Source organism: Toxorhynchites rutilus, chromosome 2 (assembly GCF_029784135.1).
Source record: "Toxorhynchites rutilus septentrionalis strain SRP chromosome 2, ASM2978413v1, whole genome shotgun sequence".
Taxonomy (NCBI): domain Eukaryota; kingdom Metazoa; phylum Arthropoda; class Insecta; order Diptera; family Culicidae; genus Toxorhynchites; species Toxorhynchites rutilus.
The window spans coordinates 198,497,514-198,523,238 of record NC_073745.1 but is presented as its reverse complement, the minus strand read 5'-3'; the positions used below and the strand labels follow the sequence as shown (position 1 = coordinate 198,523,238).

At 39.3% G+C, this 25,725-nt stretch overlaps 2 protein-coding genes and 1 long non-coding RNA gene across 9 annotated transcripts; 2 read left to right on the top strand and 1 right to left on the bottom strand.

Moving 5' to 3' along the window:
• Positions 1-635: 635 nt before the first annotated feature.
• On the bottom strand, positions 636-25,725 carry LOC129770232 (nucleosome-remodeling factor subunit NURF301-like). Of its 6 annotated transcripts, XM_055772930.1 has the most exons (7): positions 25,228-25,725; positions 24,861-25,160; positions 19,245-19,579; positions 14,793-15,187; positions 14,517-14,725; positions 1,162-1,243; positions 636-1,103 (listed from the first exon to the last, which is right to left on the bottom strand). In XM_055772930.1, exons 1-3 carry the CDS (start codon positions 25,637-25,639, stop codon positions 19,305-19,307), a joined length of 987 nt encoding a protein of 328 aa, XP_055628905.1. In that variant the 5' UTR covers positions 25,640-25,725; the 3' UTR covers positions 636-1,103; positions 1,162-1,243; positions 14,517-14,725; positions 14,793-15,187; positions 19,245-19,304. The 6 variants fall into 6 exon arrangements, with proteins under 6 accessions (XP_055628905.1, XP_055628909.1, XP_055628907.1 ...); XM_055772932.1 differs by lacking the exons at positions 636-1,103; positions 1,162-1,243; positions 14,517-14,725 and adding exons at positions 6,593-6,668; positions 6,727-7,032; XM_055772931.1 differs by lacking the exons at positions 636-1,103; positions 1,162-1,243 and adding an exon at positions 13,912-14,370 and having other exon boundaries at positions 14,429-14,725.
• Positions 2,745-4,110, top strand: LOC129770233 (uncharacterized). 2 transcript variants are annotated; one of them, XM_055772935.1, is made up of 3 exons: positions 2,745-3,122; positions 3,181-3,429; positions 3,940-4,024. In XM_055772935.1, the coding sequence occupies exons 1-3, from the start codon at positions 3,000-3,002 to the stop codon at positions 3,979-3,981; spliced, it is 414 nt and encodes a 137-aa protein (XP_055628910.1). In that variant the 5' UTR covers positions 2,745-2,999; the 3' UTR covers positions 3,982-4,024. The 2 variants fall into 2 exon arrangements, 1 of the variants encoding a protein (XP_055628910.1); XR_008742064.1 differs by adding an exon at positions 4,091-4,110 and having other exon boundaries at positions 2,749-3,122; positions 3,181-4,028.
• LOC129770240 (uncharacterized) lies at positions 15,708-16,633 on the top strand. Its single transcript, XR_008742067.1, has 2 exons — positions 15,708-16,450; positions 16,513-16,633. It is a non-coding gene; the product is annotated as an uncharacterized LOC129770240 (long non-coding RNA).

The window sequence follows — 25,725 nt, the reverse complement described above, 5'->3', positions numbered from 1 at the left end:
AAAAATCGGAAAATTTTCGGAAAATCCTAAAGGAAGGTCGGAAAATTCGGAAAAATGAATTCCTACATGTTCGAAAATTACATCATCATAAGCGTTGTTAGTCCATTCAATATTTGCGATATCGAAATTGATCTTTGTTCGTAAGTGGGAATGCATTTTCAGGCGAAATAACGCATTCTCATATCATATATCTATAAATAAAAATGGAAGGCCAAATGTGTTGGTAAGCGCAAAACCCGAGGAAGGAATGGTTCAATTTCAGTCATCTATATTTCGTTGTATTCGTCTCTTCCCGTAGATCAATATAGCGGAGAGAAAAATCGGAAAATTCGGAAAATTGAATTCCCATATGTTATACAATTAACTAAGCGTTGCTAGTCCATTTGATGTTGGTGCTAACGAAATTGTTTTTTGTTCGAAAGATGAAAAGGATTTTCAGATGGAATAACGCATTCCTGTATCTTCTATCTATATAAACAAAAATGGAAGGCCAAATGTGTTGGTGTGCCCTAAACCCGAGGAAGGAATGGTCCGATTTGAGCAGTCTTTATTCTGTAATATTCAGTGTATCAAACATGTATTTCATGCAACGGAGAAACATGTTATTTCCAAATGCTTGAAGAATCTTGAGCGAGAATTGTGTCTGAAAATAACTTTATATATATTTTTGTAGAAGTACTAAACAATTTATAGTAAAAGGAAATTGTAAAGGGTCAAAGGGTAATCAATCAATGAAGAGTTCAGTGATTGCACTCAACGTTCACTTAGTAAGAAAACGTGGATGTTTGAAAGTATTCAAATCAAAAAATCTATTTTGGGCGGGACGAAGTTCGTCGCGTCAGCTAGTAGTTGGAATAAAACTGGATGTGAAAAGAAGCTCGATATACAGGAAAAATATATCCCTACGAATAGCCGTCGCTGTCGCCGTTGATGCAACTGTCTGCTGTACCGACGTTTGTGACGGCGGTGACTGAACCGTAGATGTGGTAGTCACTGGGGGCCGACAAAAAAGCCGTTGCACCACTTGTACTACCACCACTGGTGGCCACTTTCGTGATATATGTTAGCGGCAATTGCTTGCTTGCCCGCTGTTGAGTTTGATCCTGTAAATTAAAAAATAACTTAGATCTAGGAATCATAGCGCACCACTATCAAACATACCAGAGGCTGCACTTAGAACATGTAGCTTTCTGTCAGGCGTTTGAATCAGTTGTTGCCCAGGGTTCAGACCACGAACGCTAACCTTCCCATCCTTCCCATCACGAATGATTTGCACTTTTTGTGGACCATCTGGTTTGGCGGGCGCGGGAGATTGCTGCCTTTGGTTCGGCTGGGAAGTTGATGCAGAAGCAGACCGTGAAGATTGAGTTATGTTCTGTTGAATAATCTTCGTTGTACCGTCCGGTTCTTTCACAATAATACAACGCTGAACAATGGACTGTTTCGGTGGGTTTGCACCATCTATTCGGAGTAAAATTATAACGATTAACCAGTCGACTCAAAGGCCATTTTTTCCGGTTCCGATTACCTTGTTGCTGTTTGAGTTCCATCGCACGCTTTTGATTGTGTGCTGCCCTCTCTAGCCGAAGTTGTTGTACCATTTGTTAGTTTATTTCCTCCCTCGAGGCCTTACTAGAGATGATGGCCGATTTGTTCGCCAAACTGGAACCTGAGGCACTATTACCATTGCTGGTCGGTGTTGATGAGTTCGACAAATCGCCAGATGACGATGTGATGTTACGGGTTGGTGGAAGCTTTCCTGTGCTAGTTCGAGTTATTGGTAGGACCTGGGCTGCAGTCAGTTTCTCCTGTTTTGACGTAGGACTACGTCTTTCATTTCTATACCGGGGTGTAAAATCAAAGTTTCGAAAACGAAAGCGTTACGCCGGAGACCGAGATTTTGAGCGTTAATAGCTCCTAAACAACTGAACGAAATGGAATGATAAACACTTCATTCGAAAGATAAAATATCTACGCGTTCTATACTTGTTACTTTTTGATCCAAAAACTTGTTTCAATAGTCTTAAAATTGCTTTCAAAACAGGCTATTGAAATCACCAATCGGTATATAAGCGAGCGCCGCTCGGAAATCCACTCAGTTCTAATTGAACAGCGATTGGAGCATGTTGTCGCTGTTGTGGTGAAGCTCTTTGTTTATCATGAAAGCGCTGATGAACGGTGTCACCAAGAGCCTGTTTGTGCACCCTAGGCCAGAAGGGAATCCATCAGGAGGAGAGTGATGCCACAAACGGTTCCCCGGGAAGACATCGCTACACACACATATACGCACGGAATTCTTTCCGTTTGGATGCCATTCAGCATCGAGAAAGTTCCGGAAAATAATCTGCCAGTTCCTCTGGGAATTTAAAAATACATTCATGTGAAAGAGTTTATTTGAATGTTTTCTATCCATGTAACACTGTGACCAAATACATTTGGTTTTGTGGTTTTTCAATCAATCGCAATTAACAGGATAGCTTCTGAAGATTATTCTTCCCCATCAGTAGGATATTTCCGTATCCAATATTGGATGCATAAAACCTTGTGCCTCCAACGTAACTCTCTCGTTTTCGAAGTCTCCCAAATATTCATTTATTCATTCATTCAGAATGGATTTAGATTCAACTTCAAACAAATGATCTCCAAATCAACGATAGTCCTACGTCACCCTTGCGGTTATACCATAGATATAACCCACTTCCTGTTTTTCACCATAAAGTTTGATCTCCCATAGCTCCAACTTGTCAAAGTTCAATTTTATATTTCTAAAACAGAAACACATCACTTGTTTTCAATTTTCATCGAAATCACAACAAATCATGTAACGCAATACATGCACTGTATGTCAAAATGAAAATGGTACAAAAGTAGGCCGGCTTCTATTTTCCCACTCTGATTTCGATCCAAGTAGTCTACTTGGTAGGTGCACACAACATTACTCGTCACTGCTGTTTGAAATTGCAATAGAGAAGCAAGAAGAAATTTCACTCAGCACCAAGATGAACCGAACGAACGTTACATCCCGGATTCCGACTGGCTTGAGGGTTCCGAGAGGCTATCGGGCCACCCAAGCAAATGGAGGTAGAGCGGAATCGGGAGGGAAAGTTCGTTTTCCACCCAAGGTGAGTAAAATCGTGTTAGAGTGCGTAGCAGCGCTAATGAAATCTTATTTTCTTACAGACAATTCCAACCAAGAACGAGATATATCCTGAAGAGGGCATGATCGAGGACGAAGATTTTCCGCCGCTGTTCCATGATGACATCGAGGATACTGGAGATGACGTGTACGACTGGGAGCCGATAGACATTTCCGAGGTCGACGAGATATATTTTCGGAAGATGAAGGCTGAATCGGAGCTTCAAAAAATGATGGCGGAAAACACCAGATTGCGGCAGGAGAATCAACGGCTTAAAACAGCAGCGAAAGGGGTAAGACTTTTTAAGTATTGTTGTTTTAAAATGCTACTAGTTGTTGCAGGAGAAGTGGCGCAGTCGCTCTTTATTTAAATCTTTTATTATACACGTAATTAGGAAGCGTTCAGTGTTTTTGTTTGTTATCTTCAAATTTTGTTATTTCAAGTTGTTCCGTTGTATTTATTGCATTTGTTCTGTTGTTGTCTTCATTTGTTTTGTTGAGTTTAGTTGCGTTGTACTATTCCGTGTTGTAGAATTTATTGTTATGCTGTGAGTTTTGTTTGATATATTTTTGATGTTTTAGTTTTTCTGTAATATTTGGATGTTTCTCAGTAGTATTTAGATTTATTTTATTTATACCGTTATTGTTTTCCGTATTCTGTTGGATTTTCTTATGTTACTTTGAGTTTCAGAGTTGTTATTTTTTTACACTACTGATTTTTCTATTATTTGATTGTTCTATTGTTTTCCGCTGTAGATATTATTAATATTTTTTTCTTTCTTACATTGCATCAAATACATGAGAGCTATCGAGGGGAATCTTCTGGCCTTGGCCTGACTTGCTAGCCTACAACACTGAGAAATGGCTATGAGTAGGTGACACAAGGAGTGACGTGAGTTCATTTTCCAAATTAAAAAAATACAAATTTGTGTTAATATGTTTTATTTCCCATAGGTGATAGATCAAACCGAGGGAATTCATAGAGATGGGGCCAAGTCACGATTTAGCTTTAATATTTTTTTTAACAATTTTTGTTGTAAAATAAAATAAAATTAATTAATTTACAATAAACTAATTTAATGTATATTCTAAAACCGAGTTGTTACTATTTTTTCACTGATGCAATCGAACTCCCTTTAAAAAAATTTCAAACTTAGACTCAAGTGTTAGGAAAATTTTAAAATTGACGATGACTCCATGTTTCCGGGAGGCTTTAAGTGCATACGATTTTTCAACATAAAGCTAGACTCTCTTTTCATTCCGCCATGGTTTAGGTTTAGGAGCCCTTCGACGAATAATGGATTCTGGGATGGGTTTCGTTTGAGCGCGAAGTGCGCATTCATGGACCAAACGAGAAAATAGTTTATGTTCCTCCATAGAAGAATTGATTAACCATCTCCGGAATTGATGGCTAGATCAGTGATGTCCACATAAATATATTGTTGGTTTTATTTCTAATCAATGTGTCGCAACTACTGCGACAAACCCCCACTAAATTTCTCAGTGTATAAACACGGACTTACATCCCTGCAGCAAAACAGTGAAATGCTGGCAGTTTGGATACATGCAAGAAGAATGATAAATAGAATTGAAGCAAGGATGGAAATTATGCGACCATGATTCGATCCATGATTAATCGCAAACTGCACAGATCGCGATCTGTACAAGTTGCGATCAACTATTACTCCTCTCCCTTCCCAACAGAATGATGTTCTCTTGATTACTCTGAGTCTATTAATAGATCGCATCAAAGGATCTAGATAGAAGAAACGAAAGACTCTTTCCACTCGGTTTGTGTGCAAATCGCAGCAGTAATTTGCTCCACGGAGGCAGGTGTTTCTACAGTATACGATTCGCAGTATCTCGCCTCTCCGCTCAGTTTAGCTCGCCACAACCCGAATGTTACCGAATGTAAAATTAACTCTCCGAGTGCGTCTTTGCAGGCGAGACGGGAGACCGGTGTAAAGCAAAACTGCACTCGTCATCAGCCACTCGTTTCGGACACTGAAAACCAGAGCGATGTGATGCTCAGATCATAAATGTTTGTCAGTAGTAAACAGTCCGAACAATACAAATACAAATACAAATTTGGATACAAATCTTGATGGATAAGTGATCACTACCTTTGGGATCTCAAAACACATTCCACTTGCTATCTAATGATACTAAATTCAAGCAGAGGGAGTGGCCAAGAGCACGTCTTTTAGCAGGAAGTTTAGTGACAAGTGTTGGTGTTATGTTTTATGGAAGGATAGTTCTAAAAACGAATGGCGCTTACTGATCCCCAATCTATATAAATAAAAATGTAAGGCAAAATCTGTTGATAAGCGGAAAACCCGAAGAAGGGATGGTCCGATTTTAGCCTCCTGTATTTTGTTGTATTCGTCTCTTCCCGTAGATCAATATAGTGTAGAGAAAAATCGGAAAATTTTCGGAAAATCCTAAAGGAAGGTCGGAAAATTCGGAAAAATGAATTCCTACATGTTCGAAAATTACATCATCATAAGCGTTGTTAGTCCATTCAATATTTGCGATATCGAAATTGATCTTTGTTCGTAAGTGGGAATGCATTTTCAGGCGAAATAACGCATTCTCATATCATATATCTATAAATAAAAATGGAAGGCCAAATGTGTTGGTAAGCGCAAAACCCGAGGAAGGAATGGTTCAATTTCAGTCATCTATATTTCGTTGTATTCGTCTCTTCCCGTAGATCAATATAGCGGAGAGAAAAATCGGAAAATTCGGAAAATTGAATTCCCATATGTTATACAATTAACTAAGCGTTGCTAGTCCATTTGATGTTGGTGCTAACGAAATTGTTTTTTGTTCGAAAGATGAAAAGGATTTTCAGATGGAATAACGCATTCCTGTATCTTCTATCTATATAAACAAAAATGGAAGGCCAAATGTGTTGGTGTGCCCTAAACCCGAGGAAGGAATGGTCCGATTTGAGCAGTCTTTATTCTGTAATATTCTCTGTATCAAACATGTATTTCATGCAACGGAGAAACATGTTATTTCCAAATGCTTGAAGAATCTTGAGCGAGAATTGTGTCTGAAAATAACTTTATATATATTTTTGTAGAAGTACTAAACAATTTATAGTAAAAGGAAATTGTAAAGGGTCAAAGGGTAATCAATCAATGAAGAGTTCAGTGATTGGACTCACTAACGTTCACTTAGTAAGAAAACGTGGATGTTTGAAAGTATGCAAATAAAAAAATCTATTTTGGGCGAGACGAAGTTCGTCGCGTCAGCTAGTAGTTGGAATAAAACTGGATGTGAAAAGAAGCTCGATATACAGGAAAAATATATCCCTACGAATAGCCGTCGCTGTCGCCGTTGATGCAACTGTCTGTTGTACCGACGTTTGTGATGGCGGTGACTGAACCGTAGATGTGGTAGTCACTGGGGGCCGACAGAAAAGCCGTTGCACCACTTGTACTACCACCAATGGTGGCCACTTTCGTGATGATATTTTGTCCCGCTTCAGCGGCAATTGCTTGCTTGCCCGCTGTTGAGTTTGATACTGTAAATTAAAAAATAACTTAGATCTAGGAATCATAGCGCACCACTATCAAACATACCAGAGGCTGCGCTTAGAACATTTCAGAACAGCTTTCCATCAGGAGTTTGAATCAGTTGTTGCCCAGGGTTCAGACCACGAACGCTAACCTTCCCATCCTTCCCATCACGAATGATTTGCACTTTTTGTGGACCATCTGGTTTGGCGGGCGCGGGAGATTGCTGCCTTTGGTTCGGCTGGGAAGTTGATGCAGAAGCAGACCGTGAAGATTGAGTTATGTTCTGTTGAATAATCTTCGTTGTACCGTCCGGTTCTTTCACAATAATACAACGCTGAACAATGGACTGTTTCGGTGGGTTTGCACCATCTATTCGGAGTAAAATTATAACGATTAACCAGTCGACTCAAAGGCCATTTTGACGTAGGACTACGTCTTTCATTTCTATACCGGGGTGTAAAATCAAAGTTTCGAAAACGAAAGCGTTACGCCGGAGACCGAGATTTTGAGCGTTAATAGCTCCTAAACAACTGAACAAAATGGTATGATAAACACTTCATTCGAAAGATAAAATGTCTACGCGTTATATACTTGTTACTTTTTGATCTAAAAAAAAACTAAAATCACCAATCGGTATAGAGGCGAGCGGCGCTCCGAAATCCACTCAGTTCTAAATGAACAGCGATTGGAGCATGTTGTCGCTGTTGCGGTGAAGCTCTTTATTTATCATGAAAGCGCGGATGAACGGTGTCACCAAGAGTATGTTTGTGCACCCTAGGCCAGAAGGGAATCTATCAGGAGGAGAGTGATGCCACAAACGGTTCCCTGGGAAGACATCGCTACACACACATACACGCGCGGCTATTAACAGGTGGTTATCGAGTTGGCATTAACCACTGGTGGGCTTCCAGTATCGAGGAAAATGTGGAAATATCTAATCGAATCGAAGGATCGACACATACACGCGCAGAACTCTTTCCGTTAGGATGCCATTCAGCATCGAGAAAGTTCCGGAAAGATCTAATCATTGCTGGAAAATAATCTGCCAGTTCCTTTGGGAATTTTCAAAATATATTCATGTGAAAGAGTTTAATTGAATGTTTTCTATCCATGTAACACTGTGACCAAATATGTTTCAATCAAGTGCTATTAACAGGTGGTTATCGAGTTGGCATTAACCACTGGTGGGCTTCCAGTATCGAGGAAAATGTGGAAATATCTAATCGTTACTGAAAATAATCTGCCAGTTCCTTTGGGAATTTTCAAAATATATTCATGTGAAAGAGTTTAATTGAATGTTTTCTATCCATGTAACACTGTGACCAAATACATTTGGTTTTGTGGTTTTTCAATCAATCGCAATTAACAGGATAGCTTCAGAAGATTATTCTTCCCCATCAGTAGGATATTTCCGTATCCAATATTGTATGCGCCCGCAATCGATTATTGCTCAGTCGCCGAAAGTTCCGAGCTCAGAGAGTTCATTCCCCTCTAGTTTGCCTTCCAAATTGCCATCGTAAACCACACCTTCTCTCGATTCAATCACACACAAAAAGCATACTTAAGCGATATTCTGGTGGTGAGACACATTCATTTTTCGTGAGGACATCGACAAGACAACATCGTTGCCTAACGTGCTGGAGGAGGTGGACGGCGAAGGATCGACACATACACGCGCAGAACTCTTTCCGTTAGGATGCCATTCAGCATCGAGAAAGTTCCGGAAAGATCTAATCATTGCTGGAAAATAATCTGCCAGTTCCTTTGGGAATTTTCAAAATATATTCATGTGAAAGAGTTTAATTGAATGTTTTCTATCCATGTTACACTGTGACCAAATATGTTTCAACCAAGTGCTATTAACAGGTGGTTATCGAGTTGGCATTAACCACTGGTGGGCTTCCAGTATCGAGGAAAATGTGGAAATATCTAATCGTTACTGAAAATAATCTGACAGTTCCTCTGGGAATTTTCAAAATATATTCATGTGAAAGAGTTTAATTGAATGTTTTCTATCCATGTAACACTGTGACCAAATATGTTTCAATCAAGTGCTATTAACAGGTGGTTATCGAGTTGGCATTAACCACTGGTGGGCTTCCAGTATCGAGGAAAATGTGGAAATAACTAATCGTTACTGAAAATAATCTGCCAGTTCCTCTGGGAATTTTCAAAATATATTCATGTGAAAGAGTTTAATTGAATGTTTTCTATCCATGTAACACTGTGACCAAATACATTTGGTTTTGTGGTTTTTCAATCAATCGCAATTAACAGGATAGCTTCAGAAGATTATTCTTCCCCATCAGTAGGATATTTCCGTATCCAATATTGTATGCGCCCGCAATCGATTATTGCTCAGTCGCCGAAAGTTCCGAGCTCAGAGAGTCCATTCCCCTCTAGTTTGCCTTCCAAATTGCCATCGTAAACCACACCTTCTCTCGATTCAATCACACACAAAAAGCATACTTAAGCGATATTCTGGTGGTGAGACATATTCATTTTTCGTGAGGACATCGACAAGACAACATCGTTGCCTAACGTGCTGGAGGAGGTGGACGGCGAAGGATCGACACATACACGCGCAGAACTCTTTCCGTTCGGATGCCATTCAGCATCGAGAAAGTTCCGGAAAGATCTAATCATTGCTGGAAAATAATCTGCCAGTTCCTTTGGGAATTTTCAAAATATATTCATGTGAAAGAGTTTAATTGAATGTTTTCTATCCATGTAACACTGTGACCAAATACATTTGGTTTTGGGGTTTTTCAATCAATCGCAATCAACAGGATAGCTTCTGAAGATTATTCTTCCCCATCAGTAGGATATTTCCGTATCCAATATTGGATGCATAAAACCTTGTGCCTCCAACGTAACGCTCTCGTTTTCGAAGTTCTCCAAATATTCATTCATTCAGAATGAATTCAGATTCAACTTCATACAAATGATCTCTAAATCAACGATAGTCCTACGTCACCCTTGCGGTTATACCATAGATATAACCCACTTCCTGTTTTTTCCGGTTCCGATTACCTTGTTGCTGTTTGAGTTCCATCGCACGCTTTTGATTGTGTGCTGCCCTCTCTAGCCGAAGTTGTTGTTCCATTTGTTAGTTTATTTCCTCCCTCGAGGCCTTACCAGAGATTATGGCCGATTTGTTCGCCAAACTGGAACCTGGGGCACTATTACCATTGCTGGTCGGTGTTGATGAGTTCGACAAATCGCCAGATGACGATGTGATGTTACGGGTTGGTGGAAGCTTTCCTGTGCTAGTTCGAGTTATTGGTAGGACCTGGGCTGCAGTCAGTTTCTCCTGTTTTTCACCATAAAGTTTGATCTCCCATTCCAACTTGTCAAAGTTCAATTTTATATTTCTAAAACAGAAACACATCACTTGTTTTCAATTTTCATCGAAATCACAACAAATCATGTAACGCAACACATGCACTGTATGTCAAAATGAAAATGTTACAAAAGTAGGCCGGCTTCTATTTTCCCACTCTGATTTCGATCCAAGTAGTCTACTTGGTAGGTGCACACAACATTACTCGTCACTGCTGTTTGAAATTGCAATAGAGAAGCAAGAAGAAATTTCACTCAGCACCAAGATGAACCGAACGAACGTTGCATCCCGGATTCCGACTGGCTTGTGGGTTCCGAGAGGCTATCGGGCCACCCAAGCAAATGGAGGTAGAGCGGAATCGGGAGGGAATGTTCGTTTTCCAACCAAGGTGAGTAAAATCGTGGTAGAGTGCGTAGCAGCGCTAATGAAATCTTATTTTTTTACAGACAATTCCAACCAAGAACGAGATATATCCTGAAGAGAGCATGATCGAGGACGAAGATTTTCCGCCGCTGTTCCATGACGACATCGAGGATACTGGAGATGACGTGTACGACTGGGAGCCGATAGACATTTCCGAGGTCGACGAGATATATTTTCGGAAGATGAAGGCTGAATCGGAGCTTCAAAAAATGATGGCGGAAAACACCAGATTGCGGCAGGAGAATCAACGGCTTAAAACAGCAGCGAAAGGGGTAAGACTTTTTAAGTATTGTTGTTTTAAAATGCTACTAGTTATTGCAGGAGAAGTGGCGCAGTCGCTCTTTATTTAAATCTTTTATTATACACGTAATTAGGAAGCGTTCAGTGTTTTTGTGTGTTATCTTCAATTTTTGTTATTTCAAGTTGTTCCGTTGTATTTATTGCATTTGTTCTGTTGTTGTCTTCATTTGTTTTGTTGAGTTTAGTTGCGTTGTACTATTCCGTGTTGTAGAATTTATTGTTGTGCTGTGAGTTTTGTTTGATGTTATAGTTTTTCTGTAATATTTGGATGTTTCTCAGTAGTATTTAGATTTATTTTATTTATACCGTTATTGTTTTCCGTATTCTGTTGGATTTTCTTATGTTAATTTGAGTTTCAGAGTTGTTATTTTTTTACACTATTGATTTTTCTATTATTTGATTCTCCTATTGTTTTCCGCTCTAGATATTATTAATATTTTTTTCTTTCTTACATTGCATCAAATACATGAGAGCTATCGAGGGGAATCTTCTGGCCTTGGCCTGACTTGCTAGCCTACAACACTGAGAAATTTGCGATTGCTAGCCTACAACACTGAGAAATCATCCCAATAGGAAGTATCCCGTGTCGGGCACAGGTACAGATCATTGAAGACAGCAACATCACAATTACGAAAACACTTGTAATACTAACCTCGAGCCAACCGCGAGTAATCGGTTACATATTACTAACATAGTTATAAGGCAAACATTGTCGAAATATTGAACTCCCGGCCCCGTCAGGTTGACGCCATATGAGCCTTAATAAAAATATATATTTTGAACACTGAGAAATGACTATGAGTAGGTTACACAAGGAGTGACGTGAGTTCATTTTCCAAATTAAAAAAATACAAATTTGTGTTATTATGTTTTATTTCCCATAGGTGATAGATCAAACCGAGGAAATTCATAGAGATGGGGCCAAGTCACGATTTAGCTTTAATATTTTTTTTTAACAATTTTTGTTGTAAAATAAAATAAAATAAATTAATTTACAATAAACTAATTTAATGTATATTCTAAAACCGAGTTGTTACTATTTTTTCACTGATGCAATCGAACTCCCTTTAAAAATATTTCAAACTTAGACTCAAGTGTTAGGAAAATTTTAAAATTGACGATGACTCCATGTTTCCGGGAGGCTTTAAGTGCATACGATTTTTCAACATAAAGCTAGACTCTCTTTTCATTCCGCCATGGTTTAGGTTTAGGAGCCCTTCGACGAATAATGGATTCTGGGATGGGTTTCGTTTGAGCGCGAAGTGCGCATTCATGGACCAAACGAGAAAATAGTTTAGGTTCCTCCATAGAAGAATTGATTAACCATCTCCGGAATTGATGGCTAGATCAGTGATGTCCACATAAATATATTGTTGGTTTTATTTCTAATCAATGTGTCGCAACTACTGCGACAAACCCCCACTAAATTTCTCAGTGTATAAACACGGACTTACATCCCTGCAGCAAAACAGTGAAATGCTGGCAGTTTGGATACATGCAAGAAGAATGATAAATAGAATTGAAGCAAGGATGGAAATTATGCGACCATGATTCGATCCATGATTAATCGCAAACTGCACAGATCGCGATCTGTACAAGTTGCGATCAACTATTACTCCTCTCCCTTCTCAACAGAATGATGTTCTCTTGATTACTCTGAGTCTATTAATAGATCGCATCAACGGATCTAGATAGAAGAAACGAAAGACTCTTTCCACTCGGTTTGTGTGCAAATCGCAACAGTAATTTGCTCCACGGAGGCAGGTGTTTCTACAGTAAACGATTCTCAGTATCTCGCCTCTCCGCTCAGTTTAGCTTGCCACAACCCGAATGTTACCGAATGTAAAATTGACTCTCCGAGTGCGTCTTTGCAGGCGAGACGGGAGACGGGTGTGAAGCAAAACCGCACTCGTCGTCAGCCACTCGTTTCGACCACTGGAAATTAGAGCGGTGTGATGCTCAGATCATAAATGTTCGTCAGTAGTAAACAGTCCGAACAATACAAATACAAATACAAATTTGGATACAAATCTTGATGGGTATGTGATCACTACCTTTGGGATCTCAAAACACATTCCACTTGCTATCTAATAATACTAAATTCAAGCAGAGGGAGTGGCCAAGAGCACGTCTTTTAGCAGGAAGTTTAGTGACAAGTGTTGGTGTTATGTTTTATGGAAGGATAGTTCTAAAAACGAATGGCGCTTATTGATCCCCAATCTATATAAATAAAAATGTAAGGCAAAATCTGTTGATAAGCGGAAAACCCGAAGAAGGGATGGTCCGATTTTAGCCTCCTGTATTTTGTTGTGTTCGTCTCTTCCCGTAGATCAATATAGTGGAGAGCAAAATCGGAAAATTTTCGGAAAATCCTAAAGGAAGGTCTGAAAATTCGGAAAAATGAATTCCCACATGCTCGAAAATTACATCATCATAAGCGTTGTTAGTCCATTCGATATTTGCGCTATCGAAATTGATCTTTGTTCGTAAGTGGAAATGAATTTTCAGGCGAAATAACGCATTCTCATATCATATATCTATAAATAAAAATGGAAGGCCAAATGTGTTGGTAAGCGCAAAACCCGAGGAAGGAATGGTTCAATTTCAGTCATCTATATTTCGTTGTATTCGTCTCTTCCCGTAGATCAATATAGCGGAGAGAAAAATCGGAAAATTCGGAAAATTGAATTCCCATATGTTATACAATTAACTAAGCGTTGCTAGTCCATTTGATGTTGGTGCTAACGAAATTGTTTTTTGTTCGAAAGATGAAAAGGATTTTCAGATGGAATAACGCATTCCTGTATCTTCTATCTATATAAACAAAAATGGAAGGCCAAATGTGTTGGTGTGCCCTAAACCCGAGGAAGGAATGGTCCGATTTGAGCTGTCTTTATTCTGTAATATTCTCTGTATCAAACATGTATTTCATGCAACGGAGAAACATGTTATTTCCAAATGCTTGAAGAATCTTGAGCGAGAATTGTGTCTGAAAATAATTTTATATTATAAGGACGAATTTTTGTAGAAGTACTAGACAATTTATAGTAAAAGGAAATTGTAAAGGGTCAAGAGGTAATCAATCAATGAAGAGTTCAGTGATTAGACTCACTAACGTTCACTTAGTAAGAAAACGTGGATGTTTGAAAGTATTCAAATCAAAAAATCTATTTTGGGCGAGACGAAGTTCGTCGCGTCAGCTAGTAGTTGGAATAAAACTGGATGTGAAAAGAAGCTCGATATACAGGAAAAATATATCCCTACGAATATTAAGCATTTCTCCACAACAATGTAACCACAACGAACCTACAATTGTCAACCAAGTAATTACTCATCTTTTGTACGACCTGTTTCTGGATCATCTGTTTAATCGGCTGTCCAACTTGGTTCCTGACGACGATATTGGATGGTTTGTTTACAATCTGCTGGGTGGTAGCCGTCGCTGTCGCCGTTGATGCAACTGTCTGTTGTACCGACGTTTGTGGCGGCGGTGACTGAACCGTAGAATGTGGTAGTCACTGGGGAAGCCGACAAAAAAGCAGTTGCACCAGTTGTACTACCACCACTGGTGGCCACTTTCGTGATGATATTTTGTCCCGCTTTAGTGGCAATTTCTTGCTTGCTCGCTGTTGAGTTTGATCCTGTAAATTAAAAAATAACTTAGATCTAGGAATCATAGCGTACCACTATCAAACATACCAGAGGCTGCGCTTAGAACATTTCAGAACAGCTTTCCATCAGGAGTTTGAATCAGTTGTTGCCCAGGGTTCAGACCACGAACGCTAACCTTCCCATCACGAATGATTTGCACTTTTTGCGGACCATCTGGTTTGGCGGGCTCGGGAGACTGCTGCCTTTGGTTCGGCTGGGAAGTTGATGCAGAAGCAGACCGTGAAGATTGAGTTATGTTCTGTTGAAGAATCTTCGTTGTACCGTCCGGTTCTTTCACAATAATACAACGCTGAACAATGGACTGTTTTGGTGGGGTTGCACCATCTATTCGGAGTAAAATTATAACGATTAACCAGTCAACTCAAAGGCAATTTTTTCCGGTTCCGATTACCTTGTTGCTGTTTGAGTTCCATCGCACGCTTTTGATTGTGTGCTGCCCGCTCTAGCCGAAGTTGTTGTTCCATTTGTTAGTTTATTTCCTCCCTCGAGGCCTTACTAGAGATGATGGCCGATTTGTTCGCCAAACTGGAACCTGAGGCACTATTACCATTGCTGGTCGGTGTTGATGAGTTCGACAAATCGCCAGATGACGATGTGATGTTACGGGTTGGTGGAAGCTTTCCTGTGCTAGTTCGAGTTATTGGTAGGACCTGGGCTGCAGTCAGTTTCTCCTGTTTGTCACCATAAAGTTTGATCTCCCATAGCTCCAACTTGTCCTCGTCAATCCATTCCTCGGAGACTTGGGGCTCGGTTTGCGAATATTTGTCAAAGTTCAATTTTATATTTCTAAAACAGAAACACATCACTAGTTTTCAATTTTCATCGAAATCACAACAAATCATGTAACGCAATACATGCACTGTATGTCAAAATGAAAATGTTACAAAAGTAGGCCGGCTTCTATTTTCCCACTCTGATTTCGATCCAAGTAGTCTACTTGGTAGGTGCACACAACATTACTCGTCACTGCTGTTTGAAATTGCAATAGAGAAGCAAGAAGAAATTTCACTCAGCACCAAGATGAACCGAACGAACGTTACATCCCGGATTCCGACTGGCTTGAGGGTTCCGAGAGGCTATCGGGCCACCCAAGCAAATGGAGGTAGAGCGGAATCGGGAGGGAATGTTCGTTTTCCAACCAAGGTGAGTAAAATCGTGGTAGAGTGCGTAGCAGCGCTAATGAAATCTTATTTTTTTACAGACAATTCCAACCAAGAACGAGATATATCCTGAAGAGAGCATGATAGAGGACGAAGATTTTCCGCCGCTGTTCCATGATGACATCGAGGATACTGGAGATGACGTGTACGACTGGGAGCCGATAGACATTTCCGAGGTCGACGAGATATATTTTCGGAAGATGAAGGCTGAATGGGAGCTTCAAAAAATTATGGCGGAAAACACCAGATTGCGGCAGGAGAATCAACGTCTTAAAACAGCAGCGAAAGGGGTAAGACTGTTTAAGTATTGTTGTTTTAAAATGCTACTAGTTGTTGCAGGAGAAGTGGCGCAGTCGCTCTTTATTTAAATCTTTTATTATACACGTAATTAGGAAGCGTTCAGTGTTTTTGTTTGTTATCTTCAAATTTTGTTATTTCAAGTTGTTCCGTTGTATTTATTGCATTTGTTCTGTTGTTGTCTTCATTTGTTTTGTTGAGTTTAGTTGCGTTGTACTATTCCGTGTTGTAGAATTTATTGTTATGCTGTGAGTTTTGTTTGATATATTTTTGATGTTTTAGTTTTTCTGTAATATTTGGATGTTTCTCAGTAGTATTTAGATTTATTTTATTTATACCGTTATTGTTTTCCGTATTCTGTTGGATTTTCTTATGTTACTTTGAGTTTCAGAGTTGTTATTTTTTTACACTACTGATTTTTCTATTATTTGATTGTTTTATTGTTTTCCGCTGTAGATATTATTAATATTTTTTTCTTTCTTACATTGCATCAAATACATGAGAGCTATCGAGGGGAATCTTCTGGCCTTGGCCTGACTTGCTAGCCTACAACACTGAGAAATGGCTATGAGTAGGTGACACAAGGAGTGACGTGAGTTCATTTTCCAAATTAAAAAAATAAAAATTTGTGTTAATATGTTTTATTTCCCATAGGTGATGGATCAAACCGAGGAAATTCATAGAGATGGGGCCAAGTCACGATTTAGCTTTAATATTTTTTTTAACAATTTTTGTTGTAAAATAAAATAAAATAAATTAATTTACAATAAACTAATTTAATGTATATTCTAAAACCGAGTTGTTACTATTTTTTCACTGATGCAATCGAACTCCCTTTAAAAAAAATTCAAACTTAGACTCAAGTGTTAGGAAAATTTTAAAATTGACGATGACTCCATGTTTCCGGGAGGCTTTAAGTGCATACGATTTTTCAACATAAAGCTAGACTCTCTTTTCATTCCGCCATGGTTTAGGTTTAGGAGCCCTTCGACGAATAATGGATTCTGGGATGGATTTCGTTTGAGCGCGAAGTGCGCATTCATGGACCAAACGAGAAAATAGTTTAGGTTCCTCCATAGAAGAATTGATTAACCATCTCCGGAATTGATGGCTAGATCAGTGATGTCCACATAAATATATTGTTGGTTTTATTTCTAATCAATGTGTCGCAACTACTGCGACAAACCCCCACTAAATTTCTCAGTGTATAAACACGGACTTACATCCCTGCAGCAAAACAGTGAAATGCTGGCAGTTTGGATACATGCAAGAAGAATGATAAATTGAATTGAAGCAAGGATGGAAATTATGCGACCATGATTCGATCCATGATTAAACGCAAACTGCACAGATCGCGATCTGTACAAGTTGCGATCAACTATTACTCCTCTCCCTTCCCAACAGAATGATGTTCTCTTGATTACTCAGAGTCTATTAATTGATCGCATCAACGGATCTAGATAGAAGAAACGAAAGACTCTTTCCACTCGGTTTGTGTGCAAATCGCAGCAGTAATTTGCTCCACGGAGGCAGGTGTTTCTACAGTAAACGATTCTCAGTATCTCGCCTCTCCGCTCAGTTTAGCTTGCCACAACCCGAATGTTACCGAATGTAAAATTAACTCTCCGAGTGCGTCTTTGCAGGCGAGACGGGAGACGGGTGTGAAGCAAAACCGCACTCGTCGTCAGCCACTCGTTTCGGCCACTGGAAATTAGAGCGGTGTGATGCTCAGATCATAAATGTTCGTCAGTAGTAAACAGTCCGAACAATACAAATACAAATACAAATTTGGATACAAATCTTGATGGGTAAGTGATCACTACCTTTGGGATCTCAAAACACATTCCACTTGCTATCTAATGATACTAAATTCAAGCAGAGGGAGTGGCCAAGAGCACGTCTTTTAGCAGGAAGTTTAGTGACAAGTGTTGGTGTTATGTTTTATGGAAGGATAGTTCTAAAAACGAATGGCGCTTATTGATCCCCAATCTATATAAATAAAAATGTAAGGCAAAATCTGTTGATAAGCGGAAAACCCGAAGAAGGGATGGTCCGATTTTAGCCTCCTGTATTTTGTTGTATTCGTCTCTTCCCGTAGATCAATATAGTGTAGAGAAAAATCGGAAATTTTTCGGAAAATCCTAAAGGAAGGTCGCAAAATTCGGAAAAATGAATTCCCACAAGTTCGAAAATTACATCATCAAAAGTGTTGTTAGTCCATTCGATATTTCCGCTATCGAAATTGATCTTTGTTCGTAAGTGGAAATGGATTTTCAGGTGAAATAACGCATTTCCATATCTTATATCTATATAAATAAAAATGTAAGGCAAAATCTGTTGGTAAGCGGAAAACCGGAAGAAGGGATGGTCCGATTTTAGCCTCCTGTATTTTGTTGTGTTCGTCTCTTCCCGTAGATCAATATAGTGGAGAGCAAAATCGGAAAATTTTCGGAAAATCCTAAAGGAAGGTCGGAAAATTCGGAAAAATGAATTCCCACATGTTCGAAAATTACATCATCATAAGCGTTGTTAGTCCATTCGATATTTGCGCTATCGAAATTGATCTTTGTTCGTAAGTGGAAATGAATTTTCAGGCGAAATAACGCATTCTCATATCATATATCTATAAATAAAAATGGAAGGCCAAATGTGTTGGTAAGCGCCAAACTCGAGGAAGGAATGGTTCAATTTCAGTCATCTATATTTCGTTGTATTCGTCTCTTCCCGTAGATCAATATAGCGGAGAAGAAAAAATTCGGAAAATTGAATTCCCATATGTTATACAATTAACTAAGCGTTGCTAGTCCATTTGATGTTGGTGCTAACGAAATTGTTTTTTGTTCGAAAGATGAAAAGGATTTTCAGACGGAATAACGCATTCCTGTATCTTCTATCTATATAAACAAAAATGGAAGGCCAAATGTGTTGGTGTGCCCTAAACCCGAGGAAGGAATGGTCCGATTTGAGCTGTCTTTATTCTGTAATATTCTCTGTATCAAACATGTATTTCATGCAACGGAGAAACATGTTATTTCCAAATGCTTGAAGAATCTTGAGCGAGAATTGTGTCTGAAAATAATTTTATATTATAAAGACGAATTTTTGTAGAAGTACTAGACAATTTATAGTAAAAGGAAATTGTAAAGGGTCAAGAGGTAATCAATCAATGAAGAGTTCAGTGATTGGACTCACTAACGTTCACTTAGTAAGAAAACGTGGATGTTTGAAAGTATTCAAATCAAAAAATCTATTTTGGGCGAGACGAAGTTCGTCGCGTCAGCTAGTAGTTGGAATAAAACTGGATGTGAAAAGAAGCTCGATATACAGGAAAAATATATCCCTACGAATATTAAGCATTTCTCCACAACAATGTAACCACAACGAACCTACAATTGTCAACCAAGTAATTACTCATCTTTTGTACGACCTGTTTCTGGATCATCTGTTTAATCGGCTGTCCAACTTGGTTCCTGACGACGATATTGGATGGTTTGTTTACAATCTGCTGGGTGGTAGCCGTCGCTGTAGCCGTTGATGCAACTGTCTGTTGTACCGACGTTTGTGGCGGCGGTGACTGAACCGTAGAATGTGGTAGTCACTGGGGAAGCCGACAAAAAAGCAGTTGCACCAGTTGTACTACCACCACTGGTGGCCACTTTCGTGATGATATTTTGTCCCGCTTTAGTGGCAATTTCTTGCTTGCTCGCTGTTGAGTTTGATCCTGTAAATTAAAAAATAACTTAGATCTAGGAATCATAGCGTACCACTATCAAACATACCAGAGGCTGCACTTAGAACATTTCAGAACAGCTTTCCATCAGGAGTTTGAATCAGTTGTTGCCCAGGGTTCAGACCACGAACGCTAACCTTCCCATCACGAATGATTTGCACTTTTTGCGGACCATCTGGTTTGGCGGGCGCGGGAGACTGCTGCCTTTGGTTCGGCTGGGAAGTTGATGCAGAAGCAGACCGTGAAGATTGAGTTATGTTCTGTTGAAGAATCTTCGTTGTACCGTCCGGTTCTTTCACAATAATACAACGCTGAACGAACAATGGACTGTTTTGGTGGGGTTGCACCATCTATTCGGAGTAAAATTATAACGATTAACCAGTCAACTCAAAGGCAATTTTTTCCGGTTCCGATTACCTTGTTGCTGTTTGAGTTCCATCGCACGCTTTTGATTGTGTGCTGCCCGCTCTAGCCGAAGTTGTTGTTCCATTTGTTAGTTTATTTCCTCCCTCGAGGCCTTACTAGAGATGATGGCCGATTTGTTCGCCAAACTGGAACCTGAGGCACTATTACCATTGCTGGTCGGTGTTGATGAGTTCGACAAATCGCCAGATGACGATGTGATGTTACGGGTTGGTGGAAGCTTTCCTGTGCTAGTTCGAGTTATTGGTAGAACCTGGGCTGCAGTCAATTTCTGCTGTTTGTCACCATAAAGTTTGATCTCCCATAGCTCCAACTTGTCCTCGTCAATCCATTCCTCGGAGACTTGGGGCTCGGTTTGCGAATATTTGTCAAAGTTCAATTTTATATTTCTAAAACAGAAACACATCACTAGTTTTCAATTTTCATCGAAATCACAACAAATCATGTAACGCAATACATGCACTGTATGTCAAAATGAAAATGGTACAAAAGTAGGCCGGCTTCTATTTTCCCACTCTGATTTCGATCCAAGTAGTCTACTTGGTAGGTGCACACAACATTACTCGTCACTGCTGTTTGAAATTGCAATAGAGAAGCAAGAAGAAATTTCACTCAGCACCAAGATGAACCGAACGAACGTTACATCCCGGATTCCGACTGGCTTGAGGGTTCCGAGAGGCTATCGGGCCACCCAAGCAAATGGAGGTAGAGCGGAATCGGGAGGGAAAGTTCGTTTTCCACCCAAGGTGAGTAAAATCGTGTTAGAGTGCGTAGCAGCGCTAATGAAATCTTATTTTCTTATAGACAATTCCAACCAAGAACGAGATATATCCTGAAGAGAGCATGATCGAGGACGAAGATTTTCCGCCGCTGTTCCATGATGACATCGAGGATACTGGAGATGACGTGTACGACTGGGAGCCGATAGACATTTCCGAGGTCGACGAGATATATTTTCGGAAGATGAAGGCTGAATGGGAGCTTCAAAAAATTATGGCGGAAAACACCAGATTGCGGCAGGAGAATCAACGTCTTAAAACAGCAGCGAAAGGGGTAAGACTGTTTAAGCATTGTTGTTTTAAAATGCTACTAGTTGTTGCAGGAGAAGTGGCGCAGTCGTTCTTTATTTAAACCTTTTATTATACACATAATTAGGAAGCGTTCAGTGTTTTTGTGTGTTATCTTCAATTTTTGTTATTTCAAGTTGTTCCGTTGTATTTATTGCATTTGTTCTGTTGTTGTCTTCATTTGTCTTCATTTGTTTAGTTGCGTTTTTGTTACTATTCCGTGTTGTAGAATTTATTGTTGTGCTGTGAGTTTTGTTTGATATATTTTGATGTTTTAGTTTTTCTGTAATATTTGGATGTTTCTCAGTAGTATTTAGATTTATTTTATTTATACCGTTATTGTTTTCCGTATTCTGTTGGATTTTCTTATGTTACTTTGAGTTTCAGAGTTGTTATTTTTTTACACTACTGATTTTTCTATTGTTTTCCGCTGTAGATATTATTAATATTTTTTTTTCTTTCTTACATTGCATCAAATACATGAGAGCTATCGAGGGGAATCTTCTGGCCTTGGCCTGACTTGCTAGCCTACAACACTGAGAAATGGCTATGAGTAGGTGACACAAGGAGTGACGTGAGTTCATTTTCCAAATTAAAAAAATACAAATTTGTGTTAATATGTTTTATTTCCCATAGGTGATAGATCAAACCGAGGAAATTCATAGAGATGGGGCCAAGTCACGATTTAGCTTTAATATTTTTTTTAACAATTTTTTTGAAAATAAAATAAAATTAATTAATTTACAATAAACTAATTTTATGTATATTCTAAAACCGAGTTGTTACTATTTTTTCACTGATGCAATCGAACTCCCTTTAAAAAAATTTCAAACTTAGACTCAAGTGTTAGGAAAATTTTAAAATTGACGATGACTCCATGTTTCCGGGAGGCTTTAAGTGCATACGATTTTTCAACATAAAGCTAGACTCTCTTTTCATTCCGCCATGGTTTAGGTTTAGGAGCCCTTCGACGAATAATGGATTCTGGGATGGGTTTCGTTTGAGCGCGAAGTGCGCATTCATGGAGCAAACGAGAAAATAGTTTAGGTTCCCCCATAGAAGAATTGATTAACCATCTCCGGAATTGATGGCTAGATCAGTGATGTCCACATAAATATATTGTTGGTTTTATTTCTAATCAAATTTCTCAGTGTATAAACACGGACTTACATCCCTGCAGCAAAACAGTGAAATGCTGGCAGTTTGGATACATGCAAGAAGAATGATAAATAGACAGAGTTATAACAAATGAAGAATAGAAGATATAGATTTGTGTATAGAGGAAATATAAGTGGAAAACTATTAGTTAAAAGAATTGAAGCAAGGATGGAAATTATGCGACCATGATTCGATCCATGATTAAACGCAAACTGCACAGATCGCGATCTGTACAAGTTGCGATCAACTATTACTCCTCTCCCTTCCCAACAGAATGATGTTCTCTTGATTACTCAGAGTCTATTCATTGATCGCATCAACGGATTTAGATAGAAGAAACGAAAGACTCTTTCCACTCGGTTTGTGTGCAAATCGCAGCAGTAATTTGCTCCACGGAGGCAGGTGTTTCTACAGTATACGATTCTCAGTATCTCGCCTCTCCGCTCAGTTTAGTTTGCCACAACCCGAATCCGAGTGCGTCTTTGCAGGCGAGACGGGAGACGGGTGTGAAGCAAAACCGCACTCGTCGTCAGCCACTCGTTTCGGCCACTGGAAATTAGAGCGGTGTGATGCTCAGATCATAAATGTTCGTCAGTAGTAAACAGTCCGAACAATACAAATACAAATACAAATTTGGATACAAATCTTGATGGGTAAGTGATAACTACCTTTGGGATCTCAAAACACATTCCACTTGCTATCTAATGATACTAAATTCAAGCAGAGGGAGTGGACAAGAGCACGTCTTTTAGCAGGAAGTTTAGTGACAAGTGTTGGTGTTATGTTTTATGGAAGGATAGTTCTAAAAACGAATGGCGCTTATTGATCCCCAATCTATATAAATAAAAATGTAAGGCAAAATCTGTTGATAAGCGGAAAACCTGAAGAAGGGATGGTCCGATTTTAGCCTCCTGTATTTTGTTGTATTCGTCTCTTCCCGTAGATCAATATAGTGTAGAGAAAAATCGGAAATTTTTCGGAAAATCCTAAAGGAAGGTCGCAAAATTCGGAAAAATGAATTCCCACAAGTTCGAAAATTACATCATCAAAAGTGTTGTTAGTCCATTCGATATTTCCGCTATCGAAATTGATCTTTGTTCGTAAGTGGAAATGGATTTTCAGGTGAAATAACGCATTTCCATATCTTATATCTATATAAATAAAAATGTAAGGCAAAATCTGTTGGTAAGCGGAAAACCGGAAGAAGGGATGGTCCGATTTTAGCCTCCTGTATTTTGTTGTGTTCGTCTCTTCCTGTAGATCAATATAGTGGAGAGCAAAATCGGAAAATTTTCGGAAAATCCTAAAGGAAGGTCGGAAAATTCGGAAAAATGAATTCCCACATGTTCGAAAATTACATCATCATAAGCGTTGTTAGTCCATTCGATATTTGCGCTATCGAAATTGATCTTTGTTCGTAAGTGGAAATGAATTTTCAGGCGAAATAACGCATTCTCATATCATATATCTATAAATAAAAATGGAAGGCCAAATGTGTTGGTAAGCGCCAAACTCGAGGAAGGAATGGTTCAATTTCAGTCATCTATATTTCGTTGTATTCGTCTCTTCCCGTAGATCAATATAGCGGAGAAGAAAAAATTCGGAAAATTGAATTCCCATATGTTATACAATTAACTAAGCGTTGCTAGTCCATTTGATGTTGGTGCTAACGAAATTGTTTTTTGTTCGAAAGATGAAAAGGATTTTCAGACGGAATAACGCATTCCTGTATCTTCTATCTATATAAACAAAAATGGAAGGTCAAATGTGTTGGTGTGCCCTAAACCCGAGGAAGGAATGGTCCGATTTGAGCTGTCATTATTCTGTAATATTCTCTGTATCAAACATGTATTTCATGCAACGGAGAAACATGTTATTTCCAAATGCTTGAAGAATCTTGAGCGAGAATTGTGTCTGAAAATAATTATATATTATAAGGACGAATTTTTGTAGAAGTACTAGACAATTTATAGTAAAAGGAAATTGTAAAGGGTCAAGAGGTAATCAATCAATGAAGAGTTCAGTGATTGGACTCACTAACGTTCACTTAGTAAGAAAACGTGGATGTTTGAAAGTATTCAAATCAAAAAATCTATTTTGGGCGAGACGAAGTTCGTCGCGTCAGCTAGTAGTTGGAATAAAACTGGATGTGAAAAGAAGCTCGATATACAGGAAAAATATATCCCTACGAATATTAAGCATTTCTCCACAACAATGTAACCACAACGAACCTACAATTGTCAACCAAGTAATTACTCACCTTTTGTACGACCTGTTTCTGGATCATCTGTTTCATCGGCTGTCCAACTTGGTTCCTGACGACAATATTGGATGGTTTGTTTACAATCTGCTGGGTGGTCGCCGTCGCTGTCGCCGTTGATGCAACTGTTTGTTGTACCGACGTTTGTGGCGGCGGTGACTGAACCGTAGAATGTGGTAGTCACTGGGGAAGCCGACAAAAAAGCCGTTGCACCACTTGTACTACCACCACTGGTGGCCACTTTCGTGATGATATTTTGTCCCGCTTTAGCGGCAATTGCTTGCTTGCCCGCTGTTGAGTTTGATCCTGTAAATTAAAAAATAACTTAGATCTAGGAATCATAGCGCACCACTATCAAACATACCAGAGGCTGCACTTAGAACATGTAGCTTTCCGTCAGGCGTTTGAATCAGTTGTTGCCCAGGGTTCAGACCACGATCGCTAACCTTCCCATCCTTCCCATCACGAATGATTTGCACTTTTTGTGGACCATCTGGTTTGGCGGGCGCGGGAGATTGCTGCCTTTGGTTCGGCTGGGAAGTTGATGCAGAAGCAGACCGTGAAGATTGAGTTATGTTCTGTTGAATAATCTTCGTTGTACCGTCCGGTTCTTTCACAATAATACAACGCTGAACAATGGACTGTTTCGGTGGGTTTGCACCATCTATTCGGAGTAAAATTATAACGATTAACCAGTCGACTCAAAGGCCATTTTTTCCGGTTCCGATTACCTTGTTGCTGTTTGAGTTCCATCGCACGCTTTTGATTGTGTGCAGCCCGCTGTAGCCGAAGTTGTTGTTCCATTTGTTCGTTTATTTCCTCCCTCGAGGCCTTACTAGAGATGATGGCCGATTTGTTCGCCAAACTGGAACCTGAGGCACTATTACCATTGCTGGTCGGTGTTGATGAGTTCGACAAATCGCCAGATGACGATGTGATGTTACGGGTTGGTGGAAGCTTTCCTGTGCTAGTTCGAGTTATTGGTAGGACCTGGGCTGCAGTCAGTTTCTCCTGTTTTTCACCATAAAGTTTGATCTCCCATAGCTCCAACTTGTCCTCGTCAATCCATTCCTCGGAGACTTGGGGCTCGGTTTGCGAATATTTGTCAAAGTTCAATTTTATATTTCTAAAACAGAAACACATCACTAGTTTTCAATTTTCATCGAAATCACAACAAATCATGTAACGCAATACATGCACTGTATGTCAAAATGAAAATGTTACAAAAG

Bases quoted from the DNA above. Each gene is read 5' to 3' on its own strand.
- LOC129770233 (XM_055772935.1), top strand. From the start codon at position 3,000: ATGAACCGAACGAACGTTACATCCCGGATTCCGACTGGCTTGAGGGTT. The intron at 3,123-3,180 runs GTGAGTAAAATC...ATTTTCTTACAG, and splicing joins AAGTTCGTTTTCCACCCAAG to ACAATTCCAACCAAGAACGA. The intron at 3,430-3,939 runs GTAAGACTTTTT...CAAATACATGAG, and splicing joins TTAAAACAGCAGCGAAAGGG to AGCTATCGAGGGGAATCTTC.
- LOC129770232 (XM_055772929.1), bottom strand. From the start codon at position 25,639: ATGTGTTTCTGTTTTAGAAATATAAAATTGAACTTTGACAAATATTCG. The intron at 25,161-25,227 runs GTAATCGGAACC...TACTCCGAATAG, and splicing joins GGAACTCAAACAGCAACAAG to ATGGTGCAAACCCACCGAAA. The intron at 24,803-24,860 runs GTATGTTTGATA...TTTAATTTACAG, and splicing joins TGTTCTAAGTGCAGCCTCTG to GATCAAACTCAACAGCGGGC.